We start from the raw sequence: 20109 nt of genomic DNA on the forward strand, positions 1-20109 counted from the left end.
TCATAGGTGTGGTGGTCTCATTGAGAACAAAGCTCACTGCCCATATTCAGGAAGCTAGATGATTAGAAATCAGCATAATGGGTTGCCTGCTCCAACTCCTAGCCTTGACCTAATTTGTGGCTCCATTTTTTGCCCATATAGCTAGCAGTATGTACTTATTCTTCTGTGATATTTCTCTTTTCACACCAGCTGTGGTGTACAACCCAGCCACCCTTCTTTCCCCGCTTCATTGCTTACATGAAAACCAAATACCTGAGTTAATTTAATTAAAGCTCAGAAGGATAGTTTCTGAAAGGTCAGAGAGGTTTTTATAGTTCCTCTCATTTTATGGAAGTGACACCAAGATCCAGAGAGAGGAAGGAATTTTGGCAGAGGATACGTAGTGAATTAGTAGAAGAGTTGGGGATAAAATCCAGATTATCTCAATGTAAGAATGATGTTCTTTTTAGGAAATTCTCTGTATTTTTATTGTGTATTGTTATATGGAATAGCAGGCAAAGAACAGAAAAGTTAATAAGTATAAAAAAAGTATAAGAGTTTTAGAAATCTCAAGTTGCTCATAGGCTTCCCCAGTGGCTCAGATGGTAAAGAATCTGCCTTCAATGCAGGAGACCTGGGTTTGATCCCTGGTTGGGGAAGATCCCCTGGAGAAGGGCATGGCAACCCACACCAGTATTCTTGCCAGGAGAATCCCATGGACAGAGGAGCCTGGTGGGCTATAGTCCATGGGGTTACAAAGAGTTGGACATGACTGGGTGACTGACAATTTCACTTCACTTTCAGTTGCTCCAGCTGTAAGTTTTTTCTTGGTTTCTGTTGATGTGACCATAGGGCTAGGCCACACTCTGAGTCACTTAGCTGTTTCCTTCTTAAATGGTCTTTTTTCCCCTCTAAATGATCTTTTGGAAGTCTCTCATCTACTTCCCCTGCCTCCATTTGATTATGCAGGCTCCTGTTTCCATAGAGACTTTTTCTTCAGGAGGCTTGGATAGACAGAACTGGGGACTCTTCCTCAGGGTGGAGAAGGTCTGTTTCTACATGTTCTTGTTTGTCAGTCTTGCTCACCTAGGCAGCACCTCTTCTGTAGAGCTATTCCTGAGCTCTATTCTAGCACAGGTCTGGAAAGACTTAACTTTAGGCATGAATGTCTCTGGCCTGAGTGTAGGGAGAAGCTATCTTAAGCATCAGTTCCCACCTTTTATGGAGCACAGGGGTCTTCAAATAAACAAAGGCACCTTGGACTGGCATAGTGTGATAAAAGAGCTTTCAGTCCTTGGCTAAAACCTTAGAAGGAGACTGAGAGCAGATTCCATTGTTTGTCATCCCATGGCTTTACTTCCCTCACTTTCTGTCCTCCTTTTTCCTCTTAAAGGCCCATGGTGAGGGTCAGTTCATCCTTCTTTGGGGAGAGGATGAGCAAGGAGAATGGAACATTGAACCTGCCAGTAACTCAAGGGGAGACTAAAGGTCCTGACATATTTTCTTCTCTCCTCAGGCCAGCTGGAGGGCTCTATGGCATTGACAGCATGCCGGATCTACGCAGAAAGAAGCCACTGCCGCTTGTCAGCGACCTGGTGAGTGAGCAATCTTAGTGAGCTGTCAGGAATGGAAGTGGGGCCTTCAGCGACAGGTATTAGTCTGATGATCAGTCATTTAAAGCCTCACTGAGACTTAGTGATGGCTTCAGTAGGACCTCGTATGATCTCACTGGGGTTAGAGTGGCACCCAGGTACCCTAGAGTCTCAGAGCCAGATGTTGAGTAAGACTTGAACCCTTTTTCTTATTACCATTTTCTATTCCTGGTTTTTTCCCCCCTATTCAATCTATTTGATATTTTTTGTCTACTCTTTTTTTTATTTTTCCTCCATATTGTGCTCTTTTTTCCCTACCAGTTTCTCCCTTCTTGACTGACTGAATACAAGTATCCTTGTATTTCTCTTCATCATTTCTTTCTTTCCTTCCCTTTCCCCCTGCTATTGATATGTCTTTCCCATCTCCTCCTTTCTAGTGCACCTCTTATCCCATCAACACTTCATCCAGCTGGCTGGTTGAAGATTATGTCAACTTTTCTTGATTACCTTCTTTCATTGTCTTTCATCTCTTCTTTTTTCTCTTCTTTCTTTCTATTTTCCCTGCTTTTTCTTACCTTCTCCCTCCTTGCTCACCATTTTTTTTTTTTGCTTAACCGAGTGGATGTCAGTATCTTACTCATTTCTTGTTTCCCGTCCTCTGTCTTTTAACCTTGTCCATATTTCACTTTATGGCATGACTCTCCTTCTAGGCCTTGGGCCCTGGGCAGCTGTCTGGGTTGGATACAGTGGATAGAGGATAGAGACAGAGGGGACTGGGACATATTTCCTGCTTTGGACTTCAGGGAAGAACCTCTCAGTTGTGTCTGAAAGCTTTCATGCCCTTGTGGGGTTTTAACATCATGTTGTTCCTTTTTCTGCTGTCCTCTGCGCAGGCTATGGTGAGTGTCTCCAGAGCCCATTTCCATCCTTTATAAAAGCCCGAATCTCGACCTCCCTGGGCACGCCCCCACTATTCTTGCTGCTCAGGCTGATGTAATGAGTTCTGTCTGCCTGGTGTCCACTGCCTTAGGGAAACCGTGTGCCGCTCTGGAGGCTGCCCCTAAAGCTCGGGCTTGGCAGACTCATGGGCCTTTCTAGCAGGGCATCCTAGACCTCATGTGTAACCCCCTGCCCTGCTTGATTTCAGTGAGGCTACATTGCCCCCTTTCACTCAGTGCCCTGCTCATTTGGGCTGTTGGCCTCCACAGCTACCTGGGATTGTGTGGGCATGGGCTAGTGCCCAGGACTGGAGATTTAGTATAGCATCATTGTTCCCAGTGATGGTTCTTGAATGCGACTCTGGCAGAGTTTTGTGTCTGTCCTGTTCTTAATGACCTGTTTCATACTGTAATTCTAGACTTTTCATTTTCCTCTGCCTTTCTTTGGGGCAGATACCTAATGGGGTCAGATACCTAAAAATGTTGGAGGAAGGAGAAACTCTTAGATGACAGGTACCCTGAGAGAAGTGCTGTTCTGTTCTATCATTGTTAGAACAGTTCCCAGAGGGCCTTGAGTTTGAATCTTAACCTCAGGTACTTGTTACCCATTACCTGTGGAGAGTCCCCTGTGAATGACAGTAAAAATAGAAAGTAGTAAGTTATCATCAAATAGCTTTGGTCACTGAAACTCCCTCCCCGGTACTTTGCCCAGCCCTTGGTAGTAGCCAGGGCTGACAGCAAGTCTTCTCTCACAGTCACTGGTCCAGTCCCGGAAAGCAGGCATTACTTCTGCAATGGCTACACGCACCTCTCTCAAAGATGAAGAGCTGGTAAGTGACCCTTGGGCTTTCATGAATCCACTCGCCTATGGCCCAGTGATCATCTCTGTAGCCATACACGGAATTCAAAAGTTTTGGGTGGAGTCTGTTAATGAAACAGATATTATAGCATCAAGTTTTCCACACTGGGAGAAGCAAAGGTCCAGACCAGGGGTAAACCTAAATCTCATGTTGGAGTACGTGACCACTCATGTCAGGGATTTATGGTGAGCCTAGTACCCTCTGTTTCCCTAAAGAGCCCGAATGCTGGGGCAAGGCTCAAATCTAGCATTCAGGTCATGGATGTGCTCCTCAGATGACCAGGAGCACATGATGTTGGGGCTTCTTTCTGCTGGGCTAGAATGTGGGCCAGGCCAGGCTGAAGCATCTCCTTGGCTGCCAGAGGTCTTGATAGCCATGCACTGGGCTTAGTAGTGGTATCTCTCAGCAGAGAACTAAAGTCACTGATGGATGATGGGATATGTGTTTTTCAGAAATCACATGTGTATAAGAAAACCCTGCAGGCCTTAATCTATCCCATCTCGTGCACCACACCCCACAACTTTGAGGTGTGGTCAGCCACCACCCCCACCTACTGCTATGAGTGTGAAGGCCTGCTCTGGGGCATTGCCCGGCAGGGCATGCGCTGCAGCGAGTGTGGAGTCAAGTGCCATGAGAAGTGCCAGGACCTACTCAATGCTGACTGCCTGCAGCGTGAGTACACCTGTGGGATGACAGGTGGGGGAGGGGGCTTGTGGGCAGCAGGGCCTCTCCAACATAGTCTGGCAACAAGGAACCAGGATGGCTGAGCCATCATCCCTCCAATTTACCTGACTCTGAAGCTCTTTCCTTTTTAGAGAAAGTAGGTTCCTAAGTCAAGAGATATTGCCTTTCCCAATAACTTGTCTTGTAACAAGGTCTTGTAACACTCGCTTAAACACCTTTAGGAAAAATTCATTGAGCTTCCTATGGCACTTGGATGGAGTTAGAATCTCTTCCAGGATTCAGGTGATCCCAGAGGCTCTACTTGGGTATTGTACACACCACGATGGCTGTATTGCCCAAAAAACTAGAGTATATTTAATCAGGGACGAGAACTAATAGGAAGAGAGAGTTCTGGGGTTCTAGGCCTCAGAGAGGAGCCTCTGAAGGTCTAGATCTCCAGACTCAGGGAAGGTGGAATTTACTCCTTGCTTCTAGGTGGAGATTTTAGACATTAGTACCAAGAACAGAATCTTCAAATGGATGAGGCAGAGGTCCAGAAGGAGAATGTGTGGCTCCCAAAGCCCTTGCTAAACATGTGACTTGTGCCACCATCTGAGTGGGAAGAACAGGAGCAGGGAAAGCAGCAAGTTGTGGCACAGGAGGTGGTAGCGCTCCAAGTTCTTATCTCCTTGCTCCACTCCTGCTCGGCTTGCACTGCTATGGTTAGACCCTGGGAAGAGCAGGGGTGGGGGTGTGGGAAAGTATTCTCTCACCCCTCCAGGTCTTCAGGTGTTCCTTATTGCCACGCCACAGCAATGAAAGCTTCAGAAATTGTGGTAGGAGAAAGGAATGTCACCTTTAGACTCACAAGCACTTCATTATCCCAAGGAAAGATATGAGACCTAAAAGGGCCTCAAGGAATTGTTGACTTAAAATGTCATTCTTTGAAGAACCCTAGATTGATGCCAGTGACATGGCTGTAGTGGACATGAAGAGACAGGCTGAACATAGCAGAAGAGTTGGGTGCTGGTGATGACTTTGCCCAAATCCATCATGAGGGGGTGACAAGGACAGGTGTCAGCAGCACCTTGCTTTAATTGGGAGAACTAGCAACTGGCTACATAGGCTGCTTGCTGGAAGCCTCTAAAGAGGTGCTCTATAATAGCCAGGGTGTCTTATCTTCTCTTTAAGAGCCTTTCCGAGGTCCCCTTCCAGGGAAATATCATTGCATGGGATATGCTAAATGCAAGAGTAGATGCAGCCCAGGTCACTTTTCATTTATCTAAGTTCTATGAAGTACAGAGTGGAATTAAATGCCCTTCCCTTTTCTGTCTAGACTTTCCTAGACAGAAAATCTGCTTTCCATCCTCCCAGGGTTAAGAGGTGAATGTTGACCTTTCTTCTTTGCTCCAAATTTTGTAGTTAAGACCTGAGCCTTTGGAGACTGGAGAGAGGTTAAGAGCCAATCTGCCAATAAAGAAAGGATGAATCCTTTGCCTGAGAAGCCTGGTTGGTGAAATACACTGGAGGAAATCTCTGTTCCTCCATAATCCTTAGGACAGCAGAGATGAGCTGGCTGGGGTCATGGCTGGTAAAAATGGCCCTTGGCCTTGCCAGGATAATACGGATGGTAACAATAGTAGAGAGTGTTTATTACTCAATAAATAAAGCACTTAGCCCAGTGTCAGATGGCAGGCACTGGGCTGGATGCTTTATGCTAATAAAATGCTTACTACAAATCTTGAGAGATAAGTGCCACTTTCTTCTGATAGAAGAAATGTATTTACCCAGCAGGGAGTAGTAGAGTCAGGATTGGAACCCAAGTCTGTCAGATAACAAAGCCATAATTTTCTCACCATACCACAATGTCTTCTGAGATTTGAGACACTGGAGCCACAGGGGAGGATGTGCCCAGCTACGAGCTATGATGAATTCTGAGATCTATATCATGACTTGGCATTTGGATGAGTTTGGTGGAGTTGTGCCTATCCACAACCATTCCCTGGTAACTGGGATACCCATTTTGATATTTTGGCCTTAGACTTGGAGGGGTATCTCTCAACAAGCATGTAGATGGAAGAAAGACAAAACCAACTGCAGACTGAGCTACATTTTTTTTTCTTTTCTCATGAAAAACGCAATATGTTTCTAAATAGAGAGAATGGACTAATTAACATATTAGTTATATTGTTAACATATAACAATGATCAACTTTTTGCTATTCTTTGAGTTGCCTTTTAAACTCCACTGGCCAGGCATTAAACTCTAGCAGGCCCCACAGATACCAACTTTTCCCAGAAAAATATGTCTTCCTAAGCTTCTCTCACTGCTCAGTGACATCTCCTAAGCCCCATTCTTCAGCCTGATCCTTGATCTGGTAGGTGACCTGTTGGTTACCCTACTTTCTGTCTCTGGCCACTCTTCAGGGGCTGCAGAAAAGAGCTCTAAACATGGAGCGGAGGACCGGACCCAGAACATCATCATGGCCATGAAGGACCGCATGAAGATCCGAGAGCGGAATAAGCCAGAGATCTTTGAAGTTATCCGGGATGTCTTCAATGTGAGCAAAGTCGCCCATGTGCAACAAATGAAAACAGTGAAGCAGAGTGTGTTGGATGGCACCTCCAAATGGTCAGCCAAAATCACCATCACTGGTGAGCAGGCCAGAGTTTGAGGGGACAGGATGGCCTTGGCCATGGGGAGGAGCCTGGGGAGGAAGCATCCTGAGCATGAGGAAGCAGGGACTGTGGGGGAAAGAACACAGAATGAAGCCCTCATTATTCATTACTCCTCCTCTTCTAGACTCCAATGCCAGTGGTGCTGGGAGAGGCAAGACTGACGATTGCAATCTGAATGATAATGCAAGAATTTAGTAACAATCTGATATTACAGACTTGGTTAGCAGTTTGATGTTATAAGAGCTGGGAGGCTGGGGGAAAGGGGACAGGCAGGAGATCAGGGAGTAGTTAACCAGTGATTTATTAGCTGGGTGCATATGACTGAAGCATGCATGTATCAGAACAGGTAAGGACCTGTCTGGGCAAGTGGTCAGTTAGGGTCCAGGGAAGAGGTAGGATTCTTGGGCTAGGCTTTGAGGGAAAGGTTTAGGGCTAAGAATAGAAGTGGAGGAGTGAGGAAATCTGCTCCTGTACAAGGAGCAGATAGAGGGTGCTCCAAGATGGGAAGTATGAGTCGTACTTTGGAGGGCTCATGACTTCCAGAGTGTACTCTGAAGCCTCCTTCTGTGTGTGTCTGGCTTGCAGTGGTGTGTGCCCAGGGCCTACAAGCCAAGGACAAGACAGGATCCAGTGACCCTTATGTGACTGTGCAAGTGGGCAAAACCAAGAAGCGTACCAAGACCATTTTTGGAAACCTGAATCCTGTTTGGGAGGAGAAGTTCCATTTGTAAGTCATACTGGGAAAGTCGTCTTTCCTGGGACTGTGTATATTTTGGGAACAGCGTTAAATCCTGTTGTTCTGGACTTGGACTCTAAGAGAGATGGGGTAGAGGCAATGGAGAAGACCCATTTCTCACTTGCTTTAATTGGCTAGCATTTATTCTTTTCCTAGGTCTCCTTCTCATAGACTGTTGTATCAGGGTTATTGCACTCAAGTCTTAACTTGGGCTATTAAAGGGGCCCCTGGGCAAACCATACTGCTTTTTCTAGTGCTAGCAAGATTTTACTACAGCTGAGTGACAGAGCCAGAGACTGCCATGCAACTGTGTGCCTTGCAGCCCTGCCATCCTGTAATGCTAGACTTTTCATTTTCCTAACCCCTAGGAAGAATTAGTCTCTTCCAGGGAGTGGGGTGGGAACAGCTTGTCCTGCAAGTGGGTAGACTTGAAGATAGAAACCTTGGATTTGGACAATTTTCCATTTCCCTTAAGTGCTCTGCTTTTCTTTCTGCCTCAGCTTCCACTCCCTTCTCCTTTATTCAGTATCTCACTTTTGTACAGACTATTTCATATGACAGCAAGGGATGACTGCTGAAAAATGGCAAGCTGTAGCCTAGAACCTGGACTGGTGTCTGGTGAATCCAGATGCTTTATCCACCCCCGTTAATGCCTAGGACCAGGACTTTGAGTCTGAATCAGCCAAACAGGCAGCTTATGTAGAGACCTTCTGCTCTTGGCTACTTGGAAGGAAATTGGGAAAAGGAATTGGGGCCTATAAAAGCCATCTCCAGTCCAGAGGCGATAGTTACTGAGGGGAGCACCTTTTTGTCAAGAAGCTGACTGGTTCCTGCTTGACTATTACTTATGGTTAATTCTACACTCAATCTTGGCAAAAGGCCGAGAAGTGATACTTACAGTTAATGCTAAATGAATTGGCTCTATAGTCAGTTTTTCCCACTTTTCATTTAGTAAGCAATTTGTATTCTTCTCAGATGGTAAAGAATCTGCCTGCAGTTTGGGAGACCCAGGTTCAATCCCTGGGTTGGGAAGATCCCCTGGAAAGGGAATGGCTACCCACTCCAGTATTCTTGCCTGGAGAATTCCATGGACAGAGGAGCCTGGTGGGCTTCAGTCCATGGGGTTGCAAAGAGCCAGACATGACTGAGCAACTAATACACACTTGTATTCTGTATAAGACACTCTACATGATATTGTCATCTAAAAATGTATAAGACAATGCCTGGCTTCAAGAGGCTTATTGATGATTTGTCTGTTATTTTTCAGTAGACCAGTAGTTATCCTATAATACTTTAACAGAATGTGCAAAGACATTATGAGAACATAGGATAAGGAGCAGCAAACTCTGCCAAGTACAACTTTTAGATAAGGCAGCAGGGATCCAAAAAGCAACTGCTGGGGATGGAGAGTGTGAGGGAGGTACCTGGCAAACTACCCCTCCAAAGCAAGCACCATAGAGAAAATGACAAGTCAAGTGGCTATTAAAGAATGATTAAAAAAAAGAAGACGAAGAAGGAGAATGAGAGAAGTTCACCAAGCGCATTCCCAGATATATGGGGATGTTAGGTAGAAAACTAAAGCAAATATGACCAGATGGGCTTACCATGAACATTTAACATCTTTATGGACTTCATACAGGACTCAGGGGAGGGAACTACCAACTGCTTCCTAGGGTTCTGTGGCATCTATCAGGCTGTTTTCTGTTGGGAGAGCTACCCAGGCTAAGGAGTGGAGAGCCATTTGCTCAGATAGCCCGACTCACTGGGGACTTGAGTACCAGTGTCCTGTGACTCCTTCTCTTCCTCTGTCAGCCTCAAGTGCAGCTGGTAGAGCTTTGGGAAGGAAGTGGAAGTCATAAGAGAGAGGGTTGCTGGGCCCGTCCATAACAGAACCTGCCTGACTCTCTTACAGTGAGTGCCACAACTCTTCTGACCGCATTAAGGTACGTGTGTGGGATGAGGATGATGACATCAAGTCACGAGTAAAGCAGCGGCTAAAGCGAGAGTCTGATGATTTCCTCGGCCAAACCATCATTGAGGTTCGAACACTGAGTGGCGAAATGGACGTCTGGTACAACTTGGGTGAGGAAGCAGGACCAGAGAAAGCTTCTGGGAAGGGAGAGCCTGACTGGAGAACCTGGGGAAAACCCTGTCTACCGAGTCCACTACTCAGTCCCCAGAGCATATACATCTCCATACAGAGCTTGCTTTCCCAACAGAGAACCCACCACAGATAGAGATGGGGACAGAGGCCTGGGGGTGTCTGGGGTGCACTCTAGATGAACATTTTTTCCATCTTTCAGAGAGTGAGATCTCACCCCTAGTGCCTTTAGCCCACCGGGCACTTCTTTTCTTCCACCCAGCCAGTTCTGGAGTATTTGTGAAGTATACGGTCACTGCAGTGAGTTCGGTTTGTTTGGTGAACACTTGTGTTGGTCCCCCTTTCCTTTGGGTTAAGCCAGGATGGGAGCTGTCTGTGCTGTCTGCATTTGCATTGTGGTCAATCTCCAGTCTTCTTTCCTTCCTAGAGAAGAGGACAGACAAGTCAGCCGTCTCGGGGGCCATCCGACTGCAAATCAGCGTGGAGATCAAGGGAGAAGAGAAGGTAGCCCCATATCATGTGCAGTACACGTGTCTCCATGAGGTGAGCCAGCTCTTGGGAGACGGGGTGCCAGAACGCTAGGTTGGGAGGTGCCTTTGACAATAAGTAGGAAGGCTTGCTACTTGAAGTTCTGGAGCCCATTTTTATTTTATTCTTGGCTCACTGTGCGTGGCAGACAAGCCCAAGAAACAGTCCCAGCCTCGGTTCTCTTTTACTAACGCGAGAACAGACAACTGGGGCCATAGGAGTTACTGAGCAGTGACTCGAAGGACAGAATTTCTGTTGAACCCTATTCACACTCTCCTGGTCTTTACCAACAGGGTTTTTTCCTAATATATAGTTTAACTCTTTAATATCAATATATATTTTACTGTGTCTCCTATAGAACCTCTTCCATTACCTCACGGACATTCAGGGCAGCGGAGGAGTCCAGATCCCTGAGGCTCGAGGAGATGATGCATGGAAGGTGTACTTTGATGAGACTGCCCAGGAAATTGTGGATGAATTTGCCATGCGCTATGGCATTGAGTCCATATATCAGGCCATGACGTAAGGCTCCCCTGGGGCCCTGGGAAATGGCTACCAACTCTTGAAATAGCTAATGGAGGTACACTGATAGAGTGGACAGGTCCCTAGTCGGGTAGTAGGCAGTGATTCATTGCTATCCCTCTCTGAGCTGGGTGAGGTGGATCTGTACCCCAAGGCAGAGAGAGTAATGTATAAAGGGAGTGTGTTTATCAGTAACTCGGGGAGAGGGGAGTTGTCTGTCTACCCCAGAATTCACAGGGCATGGGTGTGTATACAAGAACAGACTTGCCCAGTCATCACAGGCCTGAGCATACAGGGTACACGTGCTATGACAGAAAGCCCCACCATGAGAACAGGTATAGGCTGTGTGTTGGAGGGGCTGCCACTAGAGCTCTGCACAGGAAACAACACTGGGTAAGCAGAAGGTAGCTAGTGCCCTGGCTGTGCTCTTGTATTTAGTTTGACTTAGTTCTTTGTATGTGTCATATGTTGTGCCACATGTTGAGAACACGAAGATGAATAAGGGGGCCTCTGTGTTTGGGGAACTTGGTGTAGCAGGAGAGCTGCTAAGCCGCTTCAGTTGTGTCCGACTCTATGCGACCCCCATAGACGGCAGCCCACCAGCCTCCTCTGTCCCTGGGATTCTCCAGGCAAGAACACTGGAGTTGGTTCCCATTTCCTTCTCCAATGCATGAAAGTGAAAAGTGAAAGTGAAGTTGCTCAGTCGTGTCTGACTCTTAGCAACCCCATGGACTGCAGCCTACCAGGCTCCTCCATCCATGGGATTCTCAAGGCAAGAATACTGGACAGACCAGTAAACAAACAATTGCATTATAATGTGATAAGTGCCATCAAGAAGTAATCACAGTGTATTATGAGAGCATCTAAATTTGAGGAGAGGCCTGTGAGGGAAGCTGTTGAAGAGCTGACACTTGAAATACAGAAAAGAGGGAAGGGCATTTCTGGTAGGATAGGTGCAGAGATGCTAAGATGCAACAGAGCATAGACTATTCAAAGAATTACAAGAAGTTTAGTCTAGATGGAGAAACATATTGAGGAATGAGGTTGGAGAATGGCCCCTCTGCCTTTCTTGCTTTCTTCCACTCCCTGGATGACTTCATTCAAGCCTATAACCTCAACTACTACTTTTGAGCTTAGGACTCCCAGATCTCTTTCTCCAGACCAGATCTTTTCCTGAGTTTCAGATCCATTTTGATTTGCTTTCTGGGTATTTCCACAGGCATTGCAAACTCAATATGATTCAAAATCCAAATCAACATTATCTCCAGCAAATCTGTCCTGTTCTTCCTGTATTTCCTATTTTAGTAAATGGAACAGTTTATTACACAGTTATCCAAACAGAAATTCAGATGTCAGCCTAAACTTTTTTTTCTTACTACCACCATCTAATCAGTCTCTGAAACCTCTAGATTCTACCTCCTAGAAATGTTTTTAATCTATCAGTATTGCTATAGCTCAGTAATAATGATAATAATAACAACAACTTCTATATACCATTTCCTTATGTGCCAGGCACTGGTCTAAGTAATTTATGAATGTTAACTCATTTCATCCCCAGGTCATTATTATTTCCATTTTGTAGGTAAAAAACAGGCATAACGAAGTTGAAATAATTTATCTAAGGTCCCTGAGTGGTGGAGCTGTGACTCAACCCTAGAATCTGGTTATTGGGTCTATGCTCTTAACCATTTCTTTGTTCCATTTGGTGCCTTGTTGCTTCTTTTCTGAGTGATTGCAATAACTCTTCAATTGGTCTTTCTGTCTTAGTCTTACCTCTCTCCAAGTTTTCTTTTCTGATTTTTACCATCAAGGTGACCTTTTTGAAAAACTAATCTGATCACAGTAAACCTCTGTTTAAAAAGTACCATACCATCTAGGATAAACTCCTTTTACTATCTGTTCTCTGTCTGCTGCTCCTCTGTCATTTCTTAGTATTTGTCTATCAAACACTTGAACAACGGCTATAAGGAAGGTTTCCCAAATGAATGACTTTCTCCATGAAGAGATTTGTTTTTGAAATACAGTTTCCCTTTGCCCGCATACTTCTCCAATGATTAATTCTTACTATCTTTTAAGACTTGTTTCAACCATCTCTTCTTTGAGAAGCCTTTTTTCTAGTCTATTCTAGCTCCCAGCCATTCTAATTTAGATGACCTTCGTGTATGTTCCCACAGAATTTTTGCATAGCATGCCTTAAGTTACTGACTTATTTTCTGACACTTGCCAGGCTATCACCTCTTTGGATTCTGGAACTTAGCGTAGGGCCTGGCACACAGTAGGTGTTCATTGAATGTATGTTTGAATAAATAAATTATGAAAATCTTTGTCTGCCAAGGTGATCATAAGCTTCATACACAAGAGTGGGATCTTTTGATTACTTGGCTTTTGCCACAAACCCTGAAGAGTCTTTGAGGCTGAAGACACTGTTTTTCAGGCATTTTGCATGTTTGTCATCCAAGTACATGTGTCCTGGTGTGCCAGCAGTGATGAGCACCTTACTGGCCAACATCAATGCCTACTATGCCCACACAACTGCCTCCACCAATGTCTCTGCATCTGATCGTTTTGCAGCCTCCAACTTTGGGGTGAGTGTCATGTTAAGACATGTTACCTGATTGTTATCAATTAACAAGCGTTTGATTTTTCAATTGGTACTGCAGAGCTGATATGCCTAAAAATTCAAATATATAGTGTCACCTAGATAGTGAACTTGTTTCCTTATGGGTATTTATTCTACCAGTAGACTCTCCTCAGCACCATGGTGGTTTGGTAGGGGCACAACGTGGGCTGAGGGAGAAGTCTCTGGGCCAAGAGCTTGGTTGAGTCACCATGTTCCTCAGCCCTGCAGGTTCACAAAGGAACCTTCTTATTATTCAGTCTCTCTCTGACAGATTCATACCACTTAAGTTCACATGGTCTGACGTCTAAGCGAGAATACCAGTACATACCTGAACTTAACCCTTTCTTAGTGTCTGGACTGTTTTCCTGATCCAGGGTATATCCTTTCCTGTTATTAAAGTATTTGAGAAGTTGAATCATTGCTTGTAATGTCACCTGATGTAAGTTCAATATAAACTGGATGGAATATTTCTGATCCACCACAAAGACTACTCTTTAGAGATAAAATTACTGATACTCCCAAATCAGTATCTCTAATCTCTGAGTGCTTTTCCTTGGTAGTAATCACTTTTTTGATGTTGATAGTCTTTCTGTAGAGGAATTAGTGTCATTGATTAAGCCAGTCAAATATCTATTCCTTTCTGTTTCTTCACAGTATCTATTTACTTAATATCTGATGCTATATAATATTATCAATATGTGAGTTCTAGGACCACTATACAAATAGCCTACAGGAACGTGATTCCGTATTTAATTATACTTTTATAAAAATAAAGTATCAAATAGTATTTGTTATTTATTTTGACATTTAAAATGTATAAACTAAGGGAAATGATGTGGAATGTGGTTCCACCTTCCAAATGTATCACCGATCACCTTCCAAATGTATCACTATTTCTCTTTCCCCTCCTCACTGCCAGGCTGTGGCTGTTTCACTGTTAAGAGCTATCCCAAGATAAGTTAGGACACCACAAACTCAGGAATAAGTTGGAGACTGTGTCTAGAGTTTCCTGAATTAGTTAGAGTCCCAGTGGGATGGAGATGCGCTGGTCATCTCCTCTTGATTTGTATTCAGTGCTGTTTCCAGTCCCAGAAATGTGTCTCCTCTTGTCAGTGTGGGAAGAGTCCCCAGTCTGAATGCTAAGAGATGGAACAGGAATGACCTATCCCACTTCTCCTTTGCGTGGTTTGTTGTTCTCTTCTTTGGCAAATACAAGACCTGATGTGACCTGATGTGTCCCCAACTCAGAGTTTTCTCCTCACCCTGAGATGGTGCTCTTTTTGCTACAGTCTGAGGGCTCAGGAACTGATCTTTTCTCTTCTCCATTATTTGTTTACCACCCTTAGAAAGAGAGATTTGTGAAACTTCTGGACCAGCTGCACAACTCACTGAGGATTGACCTCTCTACCTACAGGGTGAGTGAAGACATGGCTGTGGGGTGGGATGAAGGATAATATCAAGGTCAGTCTAGAGAGACTATGGGCCAATCACAACTATAAAAATTGAAGGCAAGGAAAATTAGTCCTTTTCATCACATCTGAGTATGGCCAACATCACTGACACCTGTGGGTCTTCCAACTCCAGGGCCCATGCAGTGTTTAAACAGTAGCAGGTGTGGTTGCTGTTTATAGATAGTTGGCTTTCTAACCCCACACATGTCACTCTACCGAACTCTCTGATGATATTCCCATCAGGGAGTCTCCTAAGGATAATCTCTTCCAGAAATGCCCTTTAAAACATAGATAGTTACATTTTCTTGTTGTGTCTTGCCATATTCTCCTCATTTTCTAGGCAAGGTGTGCGGATCTGGCTAAGGGAAGAGAGAGTAGCTTGGCTTGGGCAAGTAATGTGTAGCAGATATGTCCATTTCTAGAATGGAGAGAGGACAGAGATATAGCAGGAAGGTGAGTGTCTAGATCAGGACAGGGAAATGGGCAGTTTTTTTGTTCTTCCTAAGTTAGGCCGCCTTAGAATGACTTCATTACTTGCTTTAAAGTGTTGTGAATTTCCAGAACAGGCAATATACCCACATTAAAAAGTAAGTATAAAACAACCTCAAAGTCAAGAAGTGCAATTTTAATTATCTGCACCTTCAGTGCCCTCCATTTGCACGAATAATGGAGAGTTGACTGTATATCTTGTGTTTGGCATATAAGTAGCCTTTTGAAGGTTTAAAAAAAGCAACCCTTAAAATGGAGAGTGGTGCAGCATCTTCCTTAAGCTCTCTTTGGCAGCTTCTCCCTAAAACTCATGCCAAAAGGAAAGAAAGATCCTAAGGTGGAAAGATCCTAAGGAACTCACTCCAAAAGCAGTTCTGCTCAGAGCTTTGCCATCTGCTGGCTCCAGAATGGTAGAGTAACCAAGACCCACTGTACAGAAAGTATACGTCCTGGATCCCAGTCTTTTCTATGGTGTGGCTCCACTTATATTCCATGATATACAGTTAGATTGTAACTTCTGAAGAATTCATTGTTTGGGTGTAAGACTCTTCACCCAAGAAAAAAGTGTGTGTGCGTGTGTGTGAATGTCTGTATGTTTATTTGTGCAAATACTCACACGTTGCATGGGAAGTAGGGTTGGGGGTAGGACATGTTGCTTTCTGGGCCTGGGGTTATTAACACCTGCTTTTGGCAAGGGCCTGAGTCCATGGAAAAGAGAGATATGTAGTCTTACAGCATTTTTGTTCTGCTTCACTAGGAAAGATCCCTATGGGTGGTCCTTAGGTGATCCCTTGCTTTTGGCAGGGAAGGCTTTCATATTCTTCTGTTCCTCTCTTACATTTTCTTGATTTGCAACAGAATAATTTCCCTGCTGGGAGCCCTGAGCGACTTCAGGACTTAAAGTCCACAGTGGATTTGCTGACCAGCATTACTTTCTTCCGAATGAAGGTAAGAGATGAATTTGGGCTGGGTGGTGCTAGGCTGGGGACCTGGCCCCAGGACATGGAAGCCAAGAATCATTGAGTATATAGTCTAAGGCTATAGGATCCATCACCTCTAAACCTATATTTCCATATATCTGTTCCTGAGTTACTTCCAAGAAGATCATGGATCAAGAAGGATGGACTAGGTAGTTCTCTCCATCAGCTGTGCTGACAATTTCATCTCAGGGCAAGGTCCAGGGACCTTGAGAAGGATGAAGGAATCTGGGATAATTTGGGGGCACTTCTAGGAAGAGATCTCACTCAGGTCAGCAGGACCCTGGACCCATATTTTTTTAAATTAATTGGCAGGTGCAAGAACTTCAGAGCCCTCCAAGAGCCAGCCAGGTAGTAAAAGATTGTGTGAAGGCCTGTTTGAACTCAACATATGAGTATATCTTCAACAACTGCCATGACTTGTACAGCCGCCAGTACCAGCTGGTAAGAGGATCGGGCTCAGGTGGGGCCAGCTGTCAGTGGTTCTTGAAGCCTCAGCTTTCTTTCGTATGATTGTGGTGGAAGGGAGCTCAGGAAAAGTCCTTGATGTTCTCAGGAGTGAGTGGGTTGTGGAGTGGGGACCATCTAGATCATGTGAGACATTTGTAGATGGATAGGAACCATTGGACAAGATGTTACATAACTGAGTTGAACAGAAACAGCAACAATAAATTTTACTTTGGTATTGAAGAAAGGGACCTAAATTTGAACTCAGTTCAGGGAGTGAGTAGGTGAATTCTTAGTCCTTCCTAGAGTCTGCTTTCCCCCTGAGGTTAATTTTATTCTGACTCATGTAAACACCTCTGTGTTCCAGGCTCCCTTCCCCTGAGATCTGAGCTACTGGAGCCTTTGTTAAGCTTGCCGCACTCAAGGCTTCGTCATCCATCAACACATTCTCTCTGTTAGGGAAAGATACCGTTTTTAGCTTTTATCTTTCAGTTATACAGGAGTCTGTCTAAATACCTGGTCTCTATTCTCTATCTCTTCCCTAGTGGCTCAGTTGGTAAAGAGTCTACCTGAAATGAGGGAGACCCACATTCAATCCCTGACTTGGGAAGATTCCCTGGAGAAGGAAATGACAACCCACTCTGCTATTCTTGGACAGAAGAGCCTTTTGGCTTCAGTCTGTGGGGTCACAAAGAGGAATCGGACCTAGTTTTAGATAAATCTAGACTTTGAAAGAGGCCTTATAAACCATTCAAGGACTTTCTTTAGCCTTTTTATTTTGCTGTTTTTTGTGTTTTTTTTTTAACTTTCTCTCATTCTTATTTTCTCATTATTTGTACTGAAGTAAACCCTCAGTGAAAGTGAAAATCACTCAGTCGTATCCAACTCTTTGTGACCCCATATATAGAGTCCATGGAATTCTCCAGGCCAGAAGGTAGCCTTTTTCTTCTCCAGGGGATCTTCCCAACCCAGAGATCGAGCCCAGGTCTCTCATGTTGCAGGCAGATTCTTTACCAGCTGAGCCACAAGGGAAGCCCAAGAACTCTGGAGTGGGTAGGCAATCCCTTCTCCAGCAGATCTTCCTGACCCAGGAGTCAAACTGGGGTCTCCTGTATTGTAGGTGGATTTTCTACCAACTGAGCTCTCAGGGATGCCCCAAGTAAACCCTTGGTGTCTTTCATTTCCCTCTACTGACCTTCAGTCCTTGATTCATTCATCTATCTGTTCTTTGAACAAGGTCAAGCCCTAGGGATATAATCTGCATCTCACTTGCATTTATCTCTTCTCTTTTTGATAAAAGCCATTCTAACAAATAGGAGGTGATATCTCATTGATTTGCATTTCCCTAATGATTCAGTTCAGTTCAATTCAGTTGCTCAGTCCTGTCCGACTCTTTGCAACACCATGGACTGCGGCACGCCAGGCTTCCCTGTCCATCACCAACTCCCAGAGCTTCCTCAAACTTGTGTCCATTGAGTGGGTGATGCCATCCAACCATCTCATCCTCTGTCATCCTTTCCTCCTCCCTCCCTCAATCATTCCCAGCTTCAGGGTCTTTACCAATGAGTCAGTTCTTCACATCAGGTAGCCAAAGTATTGGAGTTTCAGCTTCAGAATCAGTCCTTCTAATGAACATTCAGGACTGATTTCCTTTAGGATGCACTGGTTGGATGTCCTTGTAGTCCAAGCGACTCTCAAGAGTTTTCTCCAACAACACAGTTCAAAAGCATCAATCCTTCAGTGCTCAGCTTTCTTTATAGTCCAACTCTCACAACCATATATGACTACTGGAAAAACCATAGCTTTGACTAGACAGACCTTTGTTGGCAAAGTAATGTCTCTGCTTTTTAATATGCTGCCTAGGTTGGTCATAACTTTTCTTAAAAGGAGCAAGCGTCTTTTAATTTCATGGCTGCAGTCACAATCTGCAGTGATTTTGGAGCCCAAAAAAATAAAATCTGTCACCATTTCCATTGTTTCCCCATCTATTTGCCATGAAGTGATGGGACCAGATGCCATGATCTTAGTTTTCTGAATGTTGAGTTTTAAGCCAACTTTTTCACTCTCCCCTTTCACTTTCATCAAGAGGCTCTTTAGTTCTTCTTCACTTTCTGCCATAAGAGTGGTGTCATCTGCATATCTGAGGTTATTGATATTTCTCCCAGCAATCTTGATTCCAGCTTGTGCTTCTTCCAGCCCAGCATTTCTCATGATGTACTCTGGATATAAGTTAAATAAGCAGGGTGACAATATACAATTACAGCCTTGACGTACTCCTTTCCCGATTTGGACCCAGTGTGTTGTTCCATGTTCAGTTCTAACTGTTGCTTCTTGACCTGCATACAGATTTCTCAGGAGGCAGGTCAGGTAGTCTGGTATTCCCATCTCTTGAAGAATTTTCCTCAGTTTGTTGTGATCTACACAGTCAAAAGCTTTGGCATAGTCAATAAAACAGAAGTAGATGTTTTTCTGGAACTCTCTTGCTTTTTCGATGATCCAGTGGATTATAGCAATTTGATCTCTGGTTCCTCTGCCTTTTCTAAATCCAGCAGGAACATCTGGAAGTACTCAGTTCACGTATTGTTGAACCTGGAGTGGAGAATTTTAAGCATTACTTTGTTAGCATGTGAGATGAGTGCCATTGTGCAGAGGTTTGAGCACTCTTTGGCATTGTCTTTCTTGGAGATTGGAATAAAAACTGACTTTTTCCAATCCTGTGGCCACTGCTGAGTTTTCTAAATTTACTGGCATATTGAGTGCAGCACTTTCACAGCATCATCTTTTAAGATGTGAAATAGTTCAACTGGAATGCTGTCACCTCCACTAGCTTTGTTCATAATGATTCTTCCTAAGGCCCACTTGACTTCACATTCCAGGATGTCTGGCTCTAGGTGAGTGATCACACCATTGTGATTATCTGGGTCATGAAGATCTTTTTTGTATAGTTTTTCTGTGAAGAGGAACTAAAAAGCCTCTTGATGAAAGTGAAAGTGGAGAGTGAAAAAGTTGGCTTAAAGCTCAACATTCAGAAAACAAAGATCATGGCACCTGGTCCCATCACTTCATGGCACATAGATGGGGAAACAGTGGAAACAGTGTCAGACCTTATTTTTGGGGGCTCCAAAATCACTGCAGATGGTGACTGCAGCCATGAAATTAAAAGACGCTTACTCCTTGGAAGGAAAGTTATGACCAACCTAGACAGCATATTCAAAAGCAGAGACATTATTTTGCCAACAAAGGTCCATCTAGCCAAGGCTGTAATTTTTCCAGTGGTCATATATGGATGTGAGAGTTGGACTGTGAAGAGAGCTGAATGCCAAAGAACTGATGCTTTTGAACTGTGGTGTTGGAGAAGACTCTTGAGAGTCCCTTGGACTGCAAGGAGATCCAACCAGTCCATTCTAAAGGAGATCAGCCCTGCGATTTCTTTGGAAGGAATGATGCTAAAGCTGAAACTCCAGTACTTTGGCCACTTCATGCGAAGAGTTGACTCATTGGAAAAGACTCGGATGCTGGGAGGGATTG

At 44.4% G+C, this 20109-nt stretch overlaps 1 protein-coding gene across 5 annotated transcripts in view; it reads left to right on the forward strand.

The window, feature by feature from the left end:
• Positions 1–20109, forward strand: part of UNC13B (unc-13 homolog B) — a 212661-nt gene that overhangs the window by 175302 nt on the left and 17250 nt on the right. For all 5 annotated transcript variants that reach the window (XM_019966134.2, XM_019966135.2, XM_019966136.2 and 2 more), the window contains 12 exons: positions 1496–1574; positions 3265–3339; positions 3822–4041; positions 6459–6686; positions 7296–7437; positions 9359–9528; positions 9975–10090; positions 10434–10597; positions 13032–13182; positions 14564–14632; positions 16016–16105; positions 16450–16578. In XM_019966134.2, the coding sequence (XP_019821693.1) occupies positions 1496–1574; positions 3265–3339; positions 3822–4041; positions 6459–6686; positions 7296–7437; positions 9359–9528; positions 9975–10090; positions 10434–10597; positions 13032–13182; positions 14564–14632; positions 16016–16105; positions 16450–16578 (1633 nt within the window). The remainder of the gene's footprint in view (positions 1–1495; positions 1575–3264; positions 3340–3821; positions 4042–6458; positions 6687–7295; positions 7438–9358; positions 9529–9974; positions 10091–10433; positions 10598–13031; positions 13183–14563; positions 14633–16015; positions 16106–16449; positions 16579–20109) is intronic.

This window comes from Bos indicus, chromosome 8 (genome assembly GCF_029378745.1).
Source record: "Bos indicus isolate NIAB-ARS_2022 breed Sahiwal x Tharparkar chromosome 8, NIAB-ARS_B.indTharparkar_mat_pri_1.0, whole genome shotgun sequence".
Classification (NCBI taxonomy): Eukaryota; Metazoa; Chordata; class Mammalia; order Artiodactyla; family Bovidae; genus Bos; species Bos indicus.